Below are 14,590 nucleotides of genomic sequence, written 5' to 3'. Positions count from 1 at the left end.
GCAGGGGAAATGCCATGGGTTTTGGCTGGCTGCAGCAGTGGTGCTGGGTGTCCTTGGTGCCTTCTGGCTTGCAAGGCTGAGCTGCTGTGTGCTCAGCTGGTAGGCATGCTGACTGGGTTGGCCTGGTACGACCATCCTGCAGCAGGCTACGGCATTGAACTTGTATGTTACTAGCTAAATATATACCCAATAACTGTGTCTGGCCTTGATGCATCAGCTCAAGCAAAAGGAGTCTGTGCTGCCCCTCTGTGGGAAGGGGCTGGGCACTTCTGGCTTGCGTTGTTGGGGTGAAATGTGTTTTGTGGGTTGAGTTCCCTGCCCAATGGGTTGGCAGCTGCAGTGAGGTGAGGGGCTTTTCTCCAACCCCCATCCTCCCTCATGGAGGTATTTCGTGGATGCCCCCGATTGTTCTATGTCATCTACGGAATCGCTGGAGGATGGCTGGGTACTGGAGGTTGCATTCCTACTGCAGTGTCTTTAGTTCCCGTGTGGACACCCTGTGTTGGATGGCAACCTGTTCTGGTGGAGGTGTAGCTGGAGATGCTCCAGTTCTTGGAAGGGGATGGTACTTGGGGTTTTCCTGTCACAGTTCTCACCCAGTAAAATAAACCGTTCGTTTAGCTAAAAGGCCTCACTCCAGAGAATCTTAAGAGGAATGATTTCTTCTTTTGATGCTCCAGTTTAGAAGGTGACCCCATGCGACTGCTCCTCTTGTGGGAATGAGTCCAGTGTGGGGATCTGCAGCTGAGGGCGGTTAACGTAACCCCTTCTGAAGCAAACCAAAGGTGACTTTTCTGGGTTCAGATCCCCCAGCTACTTCCAGATTGACCTAAGCTAGGCTTTCCCAAGTAAAGTTACTGTCATTAGGTGGTATTTTTTTCCTTTTTTTTCCCCCCTTCCTGTTTGCGAAGACATTATAGATCAGCCCAAATAAGGGTATGGAAGAGGCTGGAGATTTTCAGGAGGATCCACAGACAGTCAGTGCATGACTTGTTGCCTTTATCTCTGAGATCAGGAGATTCTTTTGCAGTGATGGATTAATCCACTCTTGAGTGAATAATATAACCAAGAACAAGTAGGAGCCAGCGCTCCAAACAGATGATGCGTTTAATACGTGTGTGCCTCTCCTCCCCCACTGAAAAGCTTCTTTCTTCACGGTTTCATCCGGCAGGCCTGCTGAAATCCTAGAGCAGCCTGCCTGCGCGCCAGCCCCCTGCCGCGGGGGATGAGGATGGGACCGTGTCAGGTGTCTCTGCTCCAGGTGGGCAAGGAGGGGGTGCGCTCGGCTTTGGGAGGTGCCCGCGGCCCACTTTGCCCCCTGCCTCTCCTCAGTACCCCGCTAGAGGTGCAGGTGCTGGTGCTGGGCCTGCCAGAGCAGTTCGCTTGGCCCTGAAGGCAGGCAGTGGTCCTCGGTGTGAGGAGCCTGCAATGTCCCTCTGTGCCCCACTGCAGCGTGGGGAAAGGGCTACCTCAGCCCACAGCCAGATCTCATGGAAGTGGCTGGGCTGGGGCTCGTGCTTTGCTGCCCGTGAAGCAACTCGTGGGGTCACAGTGCAAGGCAGTGTGCCTGGGTGCTGGGGAAGAGTGTTAGGTGCCAGGTCAGCCTGCCCTTCTGACACTAGCCCCACAGACCTGCCAGTGCGAGGAGCCACTGCCTGCTTTCAGCCCCTGGGCTGCTTCAGAGCTGCTTTGGTGTGGTGGATCTCAAGGGGCCCAGTGGCATGGGCACCATTTGGCTGCTCCAGGGCTGTTCCCCAGGACCTTCTTGGATGGATGCGGGCTCAGGACTCAAAGGGCCTGTGGTATTTGATGGCCACGGTTGACTGGGTGCCCTCTGCTCAGCACCACGGTCTGCATGCTGGCAAATGCTCTCGTCATGCAAGGTCAAGTCAGTGAAACCCATCGGCGTTGGATTGCCTTGGTTTTGTGAAAGCTGGTGTTCCTCTGCTGGGGATGTGGTGACACTGGAAGTGCTAGTGACAGCTTCCAGCTGTAATTTTTCCCCAGGCTATATTTGCTGTGTGGGTAAAGATAAGATCTTTTAAAACAGCATTTACCCACCTGGGGAATGGGTTCTGGTTGCGTTGGCAGTACATGATTCCTGGTAGCTGAAGAGGTTTGCTGCATAATGTTCCAACTCCATGTAGATTAAATATATTGCAGAGTTGAACTGAACAATAGCATGTGTTGTTTTTTTTCTTGTCCCCCCACTTCCCTCTCCAAACAAGTTTTCAAATTGCAGGTGCGTGTGCATATACTAAAGTGTAGGCCCAGATTTTCATAAAGTTTGCTCAAGGCTGTTACTTCTGAGGATCTGTTTTGTTTGCAATAGCTTCAGGAAATCTTTGTTTCTCAACAGCCTTCTCAAAATTTGCGTTTTGGTGTAGCACTCAGATGCTCCTTGCGTAAGTGTTTTGCTGTGACACTGTATCGCAGTTTGGAGATTTGAGTCTCCTCTAATAAAATGCAAGCTAAGGAGGAAAACCCTGAGGGCTTTTTGGAACAGAAGATGTTTTCTGTTCTTGCCACTAATCTTTGTTGCAGAACAAAATAGGAATGTATACTTTAAGTCTTTGTAAGGGTGTAGAAGGAAGCTGGCAATGGATGTAATCAGAAATGCTATCAAAACTTTCTAAATATGTTGAAATTTCAGGCCTAATGATGTAATTTTAAATTCAGATATTCAGACTGTGGCATTTTTTTGGGTGCAGACTGCACTTTCAGATCGCTGTGCAAGTCAGGATCAAGCAGAGAAGAGTCTAGGACCAAGTCATAGATGGTGGGTACTGAAGTAAGTGGATCTGCAGTTGTGTCGCTTGAGTCTCTGCAGCACTAGAAGTCATCACAGAAACAGATCCTGAATTTGTTGGTAGCAATAAAATGGAGTGTAGTTTTCTGGATTATGTACTTTTGAATTGAGCACTTGAAAAAAAAAAGGTCTAATTCTTAAATTAGCATTTCTTATAATTAGTGCATTTGTCATTGCTTACGCTTATTGCTTATGGAAGCTTGGACAACCTGTACGTTTTGAGTTTGCCTAAAACAGCGCTTATTGATTACAGCACAAAACGAAGTGCTGTGGCAAAGACCCTAATTAGCCTGACCGGTGCAAAGGGAGACCAAAACTTCTCAGCTTTGCTCTTGTAGGCTAGAAAAAGAGAATTGTGAGTAACCTTCACCCTTTCAACCCTTTTTCCTCGAGTGGATAGGTTGCAGGTTGAGGATGTAAAAGAATTGAAGTCCTTCTCTGAGCCAAAGGTGTGAAGCTGTTTATTTTCACTCTGGAAATGTATATATTGCATGAGGCAGATGCTAGCCTGCTTAACCTAAGCATTCACTACTTATCTGGGGTCTGGCAAGTGTACAAGTGGTGTCCGTTCTAATCCCTGAATATTAAAAAGTCCAGGCACCTTTCTCTGGCTATGTCTGAGATTGCTTTAAAAACACAAAGAGGAGCCAACAAAAAAGCATTTGCTTCCTTTGCCAAGTTTAAATGAAGACTAATGCTGTGGTGCTTCTTAATCTTGTTTTTCTTGCTGTCTGATGGATGCAAGATGGAAGGGATGGAATAGGTCCTGGCAGCAGTTATCTTCACAGGGGCACTGTGTTGCTGAGCTCAGCATTATGTTTTTGGGCGAGCTGACATGCTGTGAAGCCTTGACCCTTTTCTGTGTCTTGATGCCTTGGTAATTGTGTCCCTCTTCCTTTGGGCATGTCTTCCAGAAGCTTGGGCCTGCCCTTGAATGAAGTGAAATCCCGCTCAGCGAAGTCAGAGCGTAGGATGTGTCTGTGCGAGTGAAAACAGGACTCGGTCAGGTTAACCCGACAAAGTTCTCCATGATACCTGCGATGAAACCCAGCTACTTTCCTATCAGTTAACTTGCTCGTGTTTGAACTGGTTATGCTGGTAATAGCTGCCATTGCCATGATTCACAGGCGGCGGGAGGAGACATGGGGCTCTGACTCAGCCACCGGCAGGCTTGCAGCAGCACTCGGGTGTCTCTCCAGGTGGGCAGTGGGGATGTGGCCCCAGCCAGCGGTGTCGGTGCTGGTGCTGCCCCGTGCGGGGCAGTAGGACGATGGGAACTGAACCCTCAGACCACAGCGTTTCACCACACGCCACCGCGGGGGGACAGTGCTGGAGGATGGTGCCAGCCTCCCGTTTTTTGCAACAAAAAGGTGACCTGACCAAAGTGATTTTTCAATTTTTTTTTTTATTTTTATTTTTTTTAACCAGGCATTGCATTGAGACAGCTTCTATCCAGGCCCCAAGCTGGTGGGGCTGCTCTGTCCATTGTCAGGATACCTTCCCTCTAGATTAAGAAGGGCAGAAGCAAGTTTTTGGCCAAGAGTTTGGACTTCAAATTTGAAACCAGGTTTGATCTGTGAGCATGGGGGAAGGGAGGGGAGGAGGGCAGTAAAAAAAAAAAAAGTTACCCAGTTAGCTTACAGTAAGGCTGAAAGATGAATTGTTAGAAGGCTTTTTTTAATCAGGGGAAGAAAGACTGACTCTTCGCTGCTTTCTCCCTCAGCTGTCACTGGTTAGCCAGTTTGCTCTTTAATAAGCATTGTTCTGTGTGTCTACCCTGGAGACCCGGTTCTGCAGCAGTGCATGTTGGCGTGGTGTACTATGGTAAATATGGACTAGTACGGACTACTGTAAAAAGGGAGAACAACCATTTCAAGCAGAGTGTAGCACTTCTTTTTAGGAAAGAGTCAAAAACAGTTAGTTACTCTGTTTTTATGTATAATTTCAGCTCTTCACAAGCAGTGAATTCTAAAGGGTGACTAACAACTGTGCTGTAATGCACAGGCTTTGCTCTCTGTTTCCAGCGCACCTCCCATATCCTGCAGCCATGAGTTCACAGGCTCCTAATTGCCTATGATGTAAGACAGCAGTAGATGGGGCTGCTATAAATTCTGGCTGCAGGTGTGGATTTAATAGTTGTGCTTCCCTTTAAGGGATCACGGAGAGCATGGATCCCTGCAAGTTACAACAGATGGAGTTGGACTTTGGGGCACGGCATCTACAAGAGCCATTTGCCTACATTTTTTTTAGAGATGCTGCTTGCTGGAGGCTGTTGAGGTATCTGTTTATCTGGAGTCACCTCAACAATGAGCTTGCTGTCCTCTAGCACAGCTCAGCTATCGCTGCTCTTCTTGATGAAGGTTCAGGGAACCTTTTCTCATCTCAGAACTGAGCAGGCATCAGTGCACTGTGGGAGCTGGACTTCAGGCAGCATGTGTGGACACAAGCTCCTTTGTCTGTGAATCTGAGAGGTTTTTGTTGATGAGCAGAGCAAGTCTGTGGTTCTAGTCCTTTTTGAAATTGTGCTCAATTCTGGATATAGGAATTAGAGAGTTTACAAACAAGGGCGAATGTCCTTCCTGTGTATGTGTAACTCTGGTAATTAGGATTGCAAGTCCCCTAGCTTGTTGAAAATGGGTATGTCTCACATGGAGTTCGGTTTTGGATATTTTCCCTTAATTTTGGTCTACGTTCTTGCAGTTCAGGGTCTATTAAAGATACAGGGAAAGGTGCCTGGTAGGTTGATGTGAATCTTTTTGCTGTTTGGGTGCGAAGTTCCCTTTTGTGGACGTTGGTTCCTACCCCTTCCTTTGTGCTTGTGCTCTGAGACTGCGTGGTGAGCTGAAACCGCTCCCTGATCCAGGTGAAAACTAAACCTCATTTTTCTTTGGCTGAGGTTCCAGCTGGATCTGCCAGCAGGTCTGACTCACTGGCCATGCAGTCATGGGTGCAGATAGGAGGATGCAAGCCAGGTCCTGAAGGAAGGTGTTGCTGCCCTGCTCAGCAGTAGCCTGAATTCAGATTGGCTTAAACTGGTTGTGAAATCTTGTTCTCGGTAAAATTATTTGGTTGAATAATGTGAAAAACAACGCTGTACTCCAGGGATCAGGTCAACCCTGCAGGAAGAAGAGTGGAAAGGATTGATGAGGGGAGGGGAGCATTCAGAAATACCTTGTACATGACTGAAGTTGAGCAGAATTTTCCTTGGAAGTCATAAGGTGCTGTGAGAGAACCAGTACAGGTGTTGAGCTGAAGATACAGGGAAGAAAGAAAATGAGAACAGGGTGAGATCTCAAGGGTCTTAAAGAGCAAAGGGCAAGAATTTTGTATTTATTTGGTCTACGGTTACTCTGATAGAACTGTTAGGCTAATGATACCTTTCAATCCCTTGGGGTCTAAAAGCCCTTATTTAGGCATTTAAACATAATTGCAGCACAGCAGAACTGTATATTAGGCTAATGCTCTGTTCTTTTTCTTCCCTGGAGGCTAGAAGAGTCAGAAACCATACCCACTTCATTAGTGTGGCAGCAGGGGGACTGTGTCAGCTTTTTTTTTTTTGAAGCTTAATAATAAAATTAACCTAATTGTTACGCCAGTTTGTGGGCAAGAAAGTGTGACTTGGGTGCATTTTCCTGATGCCTCTCTTGCTGTGACCAGTGCTGCTATCACTGGATGCAAATTCCAAGTGTCAGTGATCAGGATGTGCCTGTGGCAGATACAGAGTCGGGAGTGTTTTTAGCTGTGTTCTCTTACAGGGCAGGGAAGAGAGCAGTGTGCTGCAGAAGCACAGTACACAAACTGTTAAATTTTCTTCACTCTGCTCACAAATCCATTTCTTCAGTCAACGCCAAAGCATGCGTTCTTCTATCAAGACCATATGTACGCCAAGACTGAGGTTTTAAAGTCAAGGTGTTTTTGAAATATTGGAGTGCAAATTAAGTATCTGAGTAATCTTAACTGTCTTCTCAAAAAAATTTGCTATCAGCCTCACATATAACTCAAAGGATTAATGGAAAGCTAAACTTTGATCAGAGTCCAACAGCTGATACCAACCATGAGACTTTCCAGGCCTGAAAGCAAAATAGAAAAATCCAGTGAACAACTCAGGAAAAGATCTGCTTCTCTGTCTTTGAGGCAGTCCAACTTTTTGGTCATGTTTTTAGACTGATACTTCTTGTTTTTCTCAGTTACTTAATGTCTTCATGCATCTCCTTTGTCCCATGACACCAAACCTTACCTTTAGAAGAGTTTGAGAAAATTCACATTCTGCATGTTCAGAATTCATCTTCTTTGCTCAGTGCCAGTCAAGTTTCTCCTGCCATCTGCTGTCCTTTATCCTGAGCAAACATTCAGTCTAAATTGTGACAAAAATAATGTGCCATTTGAAATTGTTGCACAGCTGATAATACACTTTAGCCATAAAGATGCTGTCAGGTTTTGTCACTAGCTGCAGGCCACTGACTCGCAGTGCGGGTTGAATCGTGGAGCAAATATGAAGCTGCCATCACTTGCAAGCTAGAGAGCTTTTGTGCACACCCATGCAAGACTATAAAAATGCATGTTACTTATCAAGAGTGAAAATACTAATTGACTCATTAAGCATGAATGCTTATAGAAAACATTTGATCATGAGCTTAGCACTGATTCATTTGGACACTAAGCATGGGGATGGACAGAAATTTGGAGATGTTAATGGAATTCAAGGTAAGGATTGAAAAGGCTGTGCAATTTTGTTCTGCAGCTTCATTAAGTTGTTATGATAACAGCATAGAAAGTTTACTACCAGTTTAAAACATAATAAATAAATATGAACACAACATCCAAGGATGCTGTTTCTTGTAATTTTAAATACATTTCCATTTGGTTTGTTTCTGTAGATGCCTTTGAGTATGTTTCATTGTGTTCTCTGATCTCTGTATCTTTCATGCTTCCTTTATAGGGTCACTGTCAGCGAACTGTTTTTGTGGAGTTTTCCTTTTCAGATTTTCAAGTGTGTTTTAGGATGGAGAAAAATGCTGGTCTTTCAGGACTGCTGGGCAGAGTTCAGTTTGTTTTATAAAGTTTTATAAAAGCACCCAAAAATCCCTTTGAAGTATGTAATTTTATTACTTACATTCTCAAAATGCTCTTTCATGATGCCATAATTCTAATTCAAGTGCCTAGTTCTGGTATTTTTAAAAAGGAAGAAAAAAAGACCCCAACACTTATGTAAAAGCCTGATTCCTTATCTACATTGCTCGGCTTCCTGTAATTTAGTAACACAGAAACTGCAGTTTCAGTGCTTGAGGTGGAGAGTGTAAAACGGGAGCGCTTGACTTTTTTTTTTTATTTTTTTTACACAAGCTGTGACTACAGCACAACTTTTCTCGGTGCTTGGGTCCTCTCTTCTGAGTGTAATTAGGAACACATTGATTCTTATTGCAGCTGGCAGCTGCTCACTATTGCCTTTTTCAGCTTCTGACCCCCATAGTCCCGGTGACCTTTCCTGGGGTTAGTCGTGGGCCCTTTGCATTGTGATGGGCTAGAAGTGGCTCATGTGGAGTTGATTATTTCCTTGCTTGTCTGGCCTTTTTGGTGCCATAACTCCAAGTCACTTCCATTTTCTTCCCCTGCTTTTGGCTGACCACAGTGAAAGGAAATGCTTTTTCTGGCGACAGGATCAGTTTGCATGCTTGACTGACTCGATTGAGACCCTGAAAAGGGGGGAGGGGGAGGGTAATGAACACTGTAGGTGCTGCATTTGCTTTTTAAAGGCTGATGCTAATGATGGAGTAATCATTAAGCATTCATAAAAATGGTGCTTCAGCAGCAGCCTGGGTTGCCTTCGAGCGACCTCAGACCCAAGCACGCTGGCATAAAAATCCATCTGCCGCATCCTCGGTGCGCAGCGGCTCCAGGAGAGGTGCAGGCCGCAAATGTGTGAAATAACTGCAGGCGCCTTGGCGTCGCTTGCTCGTGGCTGCTTCAAGGATTTCCCAGCCACCAAAAGACCCAGGAAGAAACCTCAGAGGTTAGTCTGCAAAGCCGATGGGCGGATTGTCAGTTGCTACTGGGCTCCCAACCATTCCTCCGAACACAAAAAGCTAATGAAGTATATATGCCAGCTGTTACACTCATTTTGCCAGACCCCAGGAGGACAGCATGAAGACAGTCCGTGATCAAAGGCTTTGGAGATCACTGAGGAGCCCGGGCTGCAGGAATGTCTGATTGCTTTCTCTTGGAATGCCACAGGCTTCAATACCTTTTTTTTTTTTAAGGTGTCTTGGTGTGAGATTTAATGATCTAACTCAGCTTGCTTGTACTAAAGGCATAGTATTTTAGTTAATTCTGAGGGGTTTATTTGCCCCAAATTTAGATTCTTTGAAAACCTGTAATTGTTTTGTCAGTACAGCGGGAATCTGGGAAAGCGAGTTAAAATTACTCTTTTCTTGGTAATGCGGCAATTTAATAAATAAACCAGGAAAAAATAAAAGTATTCTCAGCACTTGCTGTCTTTTTATATTGCATACAGTAGTATAGAGTGAGGTTGGCGTAACTGATTTTGTGTTGCAGCTTAACAGAAATACGCAGTCTCTGGAATCTAAAGCTGTTTTGCTGCAAGTCAAGGCTGTTGTCCTGCTGGCAGCTCGCAGGCAGTGCTGCCCCTGAAGCAGCCTCTCTGTCAAGCAAACGTCACTTTTTCCTAGGTCGTCTTGGAGAAGGCTGTCAGCTTCTGGAGGTGGAGTGGGTAACCTGAATAACTCCCTCTGTTCCTGAGCATGCAGTTTCCTTCCTCCTCCTCTCCTGCTTTGCGCTGGCTCTGGTGTTCACAGGGTCCTGCACCAAACGTGTAGGGTGCGTTTGGCTGGAAAAAAAAAACTTTCCTCTTTTAGCTTCAGTTTGTCCTGGCATGATGGAACGTGGCTGAAGGTCAGGAGTCTGGGGGGAGTGCTGGGGTGAGAATACTGCAGTGTCTGGATTGACAGGGGGCTACAGCTAAATGGTGCTGGCGGCTGCTTGCTCTTGGGCATGGCAGGAAAGTGATTCAGGGAGCTGTAAAAAATAGGTATGGAATAATGTTCATTTTAGTAGTGACTCTGCTCTTGGCTGAAAGGGTGGAGGTAACTTAATGGTTGGGGAAAGGAGCAGGAAGGCAGGTTCTCCGCTGTGTCCTGAAGGAGACAGGATCCTCTCAGCCCAGGTGCCACATGAATGTGTGGTAAACAGCAGCACTTGTCATTTTTTGGAGTGTCAGACTTGCTTTTGGGGGAATGAGTTAGTTTGGAAGGTGTTAGGTTGAGACAGCTGCACTGAAGACATCAGCTTTACATCAAAGACCACTGGTGTCTGGAGGGATGTTGAGAAGTGCAAAGAGAGGGAGAGGGCTGCTGCCAGGGATGTGCTGCCCTGGCACGTGGGTGTGAGGCAACAGTGAGGAGCCTGCCTGGCTGCTCTGAGGCCTGGATCTCCTCATCTTGGCCCAGGGTTGCTCCTGCCCCTCCTTATTATCTCTTTAGGCCTTGAAATCCTGGTGATTGTCTGCAAGTTGCCCAATGGAGGCAGCTGTGGAGCTGTGAGGAGGCCTGTCTGCCTGCCCAGCAGCGGGAACCTTGTGGGGACCCTGAACCTGCTGATTAAAAGGTCACCTTCCAGGCTGTTGTGCTGTTTCACATCAGCTCTGACTTCTTTGCTTGCCAGTAGGTGGCATCCTGAAGGTCTTGGGCATGAAGCTGCCAGCTGATGGGTGAGGGGCACATGCCTGTCCCCAGGGCTGTTGGATGAGGAGTCCCTTTTATGAAGTGTCTGTGACAAATGAGGCACACAACTAGAATTATCTTGTCCTCAGAAATATTCCATTGTAATGATTTAAGTCCCGGAAGGTATTGGCTGCACATTTACAGCCTTGTGCATACAGTGTGGTCCAGAGATAAATATCCATCGGAGTGGTCAGGACTCCGCCGTCTTGTGACACGAGCCCTTTGTCTTCCTTGTTTCCCTTGACCTGAGATATGCAAGAGCAGCGGTTACATCATAGTTGATAAGGAGCTCAAGTACTGGAGGAAAATAATTGGAAAATGACTTTAGATAAAGATGTGGAGGTAGGAAAAGTATGTGCTTTTGCCATGCTGTGGCTTTCTGGTGTGTGTCCCTGATGGTCTAGAGAAGCTGCCATCAGAAGTGGAAAGGGCTTTTTTTGATCCATGAAAATTGTGGCCACCTCAATTCAATTGTTATTTTAATGAATAACGCCTGTTAGTACTACTTTATTTTACAAGGGTCTTAAATAGCCCTATCTTCTCAGTGACACCTCGTCCTTCAAAATAACTATCTGATTTACCAGTGATGGAAATAGATTATCTCACGTGAGGAACAGCAAATGGAGGATCACACCAATGTTCCTGGGTGAACTCAACCTGGATACTGAGATACGAAAGTGGAGTTGCATCCAGCCGAAGTGCTCCTTTTTCTGTTCCAGGTAGATCCCCAATGACCCATACTTGCTGTCAAATGTCACAGGCGAAATGAAAGTTCAGGATTATTGAAATGGTGGCAAAGAGGAAGAGTCCTGTTCTTCCGTTGCTTAGGCCTTTTAACACTTGGGTACACATTAATGGAATGTTAGAGGCAAGCCTTCTCCACTGGGTGTCTAAAGACCCCCAAAACTATGAGCTGTAGTTTTTCCTCCTCTACATAGTGAGGGCCTTCTATAGTGACATGAGGTAAAGCACCTGCAGAAGAAAAAAGCAAATATTTCTTGGTCTTGCGGGATCCCACCTTCTCTGAGTGTTTGCATATTTACCAGTGGATAGGAGGTCTTTGCAGTCCTCTCAAAACTAGACGACAGACAAACTTTATTCTGATGCCTGGGCATTGTTGCTGAACAATGCTACACCAGTTAAAGTTAATATTTTTCTTTTTTTCTCCAGTCAAAGAGCACTGGTATTTGTGGCTTTCTTTGCATACTCCCTGTTTTACAGTTGGTCTTACCACTCCACAAGCCTATGAAAGCCAAACTGGTAGGTCAAAAGAGGAGTAGCTGTTGATACTGGCAGCTAGGAACATGTAAAGAGAAAGATAAACAAAGGGAAATCAGAGCCTGGATAAAGTAGATCTCCAAAGATAAAGTTTAGTTAAAGATAATGAGCTGGCCTTGTTTAAAAAGACAGCTGCAAAATAACCCAGTAGCTCCATGTGCTGGGGTTAAAGTTGACCTAGAATATACGTTTCATTGCTTTTCATAAATAAATAGTCAAGGGAAGATTTGGCGAAAAGCAACATTGCCCCCCACCCTCTTCAGAAAAGTGTTTGATGTTAACAAGTTCTCTGCATGTTTACTTTGTCCTCTGTGCTCGCTGGTGGAGCGGCTCTGCTGCCCTTGAACCGAGTGAGAACTCAAATAAACCAAAATACTTTCCGCACAGCCAGTCTTCCTTGCCATCTGTATCTTACCAAAACAGTCCTGACTACTTCAGGAACCAGCAAACCGTTGCAGCGTGGTCTGCAGGATTACTGGATCTTCTGAACAGCTGAAATAAATTTGCTGGATCAGATAAAACTGCCCAGAAACAGGAGCAGAACTCATCAGATTTTCTCTCAGCCTTCTAAAACTGTCATTATAAACTTGAAGTGCAATTTGCAGGGAGAAGTAGTTGTAAGCAAATAGTTCTATAAAATCTGAAGTGATACTTTTATTGTTATTGGAGTCTTTTCCTGATGCTTATTTTGCATATACTTTTTACAGTGACATTCTGATGATAAAATACTGTAATTTTAAATAAACTGTGGGAATAATTTTGCTGTTGATATCTGGATCCAGATTCTTGGAACCAAATGGCTATGCAAACACTCAATAAACTGAGAGTGCTGCTTAGGACTTATTCCTATCAAACATATGCATTGTTGCACTTGTTTCTGTACGATGCCAGTAAAACTCATGGTTATTGTATTTGTGTTAGATATGTGTTTATATATATATCTGATATATGAGATGTTTAAAATATATGTTGAATGTTATCAGCAGCAAAATTGTATGACCTGTTTCAGGCAGACTGATAAATGAAGTAACTATGCTAAATGAACTAAAAATCTTATTAATCATTATAATACAAAAGGCAAATAAAAAACTTTAAATGAGTGATAGGTGCAGGGTTTTGTGTTTGCTTTTTTTTTTAACTTCTTTTTCGAGAAGAGATGGGGACTCTGAGTGTCACAAACACAGTGGCTGAGACTTACCTCATGCAAGGGGGGCTGCTGGTTTCACAACTTGGTCCCTATATGTAGGTGCTGAAAGGGAGGTCTTCTGCAGTGCAACTGCCAGGTGTGATACAGCTGAGGAAAGGGCTGTCCTGTTGTAGAAGCAGCTGTGTAGACACCCCAGCAGTATGTATGAGAAAGCAGTTTCAGTTCTGGAATATAAATGAGAACAAGATCGACATTGATAATGTTTTTTTCAGTAGGATTTGCCACAGTTTGCCTGTAAATCCGCTGAGGGACAGTGCATGTAAGCAGCGTGGTTCTTAACCAACGTGACGAGGAAAGCAGATGACATATCTCACTAAGCAGGTTTAGCACAACCACAAGCAGTAGCTGCATTGCAGAATATAGATTCACAAAAACTTGTAAAACAAGTGTAGCCTGGTGATAGATGACCAAATGATTATTGTTTGCAAACAATATTATCTCAAATAGATAAGCTGTTTACTTTGGACTTCAGTTCCTCTGGTTGGAAAGTAGTCTAATTTATCAAGGCTGTATGGTTCAGCGCGTATGCCTCACATCCCAGCTGTGGAAAAATCTTATATTAAGAATAGTACTTGGAAACATAGTTAAGTTCAACATCTAACTCATTTTTACAGATGGTTTCTATATTGTGAAGAATACTGGCTGTTTCCTGGTCGTGCTTTTTTTTTAAACCCCAAACACTTTGTTGTAAGAGAGTTAAAAGAATAACTCCTGAAATTTACAGTAGACATCTGTTTGTTTGTTTTGTAGCTGTTTCAGTGCCTCATCTTAATCTGGAGCTTTGTGCTTTCAACTTCTGCAATCAGGCGCTATGCATCCAGATCCTGGACATTTACAGGCACCACTCTTTGTCGCCGTCACAGTTCTCATATCTACCACAAGTTCAGGTAAGGCCTTCTTGCCCTAATCAAAATGTATTTGCAGGCTTGAGCGTGTACTTCTGAACAAGCAGTGATTTAGAGTGCATTTCAATCTTAATGCCAATTTTAATGCATGTTAATGATAGGCTGATTTTAAGGACACACAGAGCGCTGACACTCTGAAGCTCAAATGTCTTACGCTGGATATATGACTTGTTTTTGAAAACTTGGCTCAAAACAAATGCTGGAATTTAGAAGGCTCTGTTATGTAGGTTTGTTCTTTGGGATCTCCATGGACTAGCTGGACTCTGATTTTGCTGTGTACCATGCATCTTGTGTTCCCATGGGTTTGGGAGGGGATTGAAATTTGCAAGGGAAAGGGGGAATGAGATCTTTGAAACACGAACATTGATGCGTGGCTGTAGTTGGAACAGCTCTTGCGTTAAAAAAAGAAGAGGGATGGTTTTAATTGACACATCTGCTCTGCATAGTCAGCTTGTCTTAATGTAACCACACCAAAAAGAAGCTTTTACTACTTTTAGCACTTCACAGCCAATCGTTATAAGCAAATGGGATAAATTTTATTTTTCAAGCAGTCATAGGAGATAAATTCTAACTGCAGGGTCACTGCTACCAATTTTGACTTTTACATTGAATGTAAAGTATTGGTGTTAGAAGCAAGGACAGGGACAAAGATGAG

The 14,590-nt window shown here is 44.6% G+C and overlaps 1 protein-coding gene across 13 annotated transcripts in view; it reads left to right on the top strand.

Annotated features, from left to right (window-relative positions):
* The window catches only part of CDON (cell adhesion associated, oncogene regulated), a 54,309-nt gene that overhangs the window by 5,056 nt on the left and 34,663 nt on the right, over positions 1 to 14,590 (top strand). For 7 of the 13 annotated variants that reach the window (XM_013099606.5, XM_072027594.1, XM_027444257.3 and 4 more), the window contains exon 2: positions 13,781 to 13,917. In XM_013099606.5, the coding sequence (XP_012955060.3) occupies positions 13,842 to 13,917 (76 nt within the window). In that variant the 5' untranslated portion in view covers positions 13,781 to 13,841. Of the gene's footprint in view, positions 1 to 1,097; positions 1,262 to 3,958; positions 4,180 to 4,237; positions 4,377 to 11,129; positions 11,265 to 13,780; positions 13,918 to 14,590 lie in introns of those variants that run through there. The other 6 variants (XM_072027592.1, XM_038167563.2, XM_072027595.1 and 3 more) reach the window with 6 other exon arrangements.

This window comes from Anas platyrhynchos, chromosome 25 (genome assembly GCF_047663525.1).
Source record: "Anas platyrhynchos isolate ZD024472 breed Pekin duck chromosome 25, IASCAAS_PekinDuck_T2T, whole genome shotgun sequence".
NCBI lineage: Eukaryota > Metazoa > Chordata > Aves > Anseriformes > Anatidae > Anas > Anas platyrhynchos.
The sequence above is the reverse complement of the archived record's forward strand: the minus strand, read 5'-3'. Positions and strand labels throughout refer to the sequence as shown.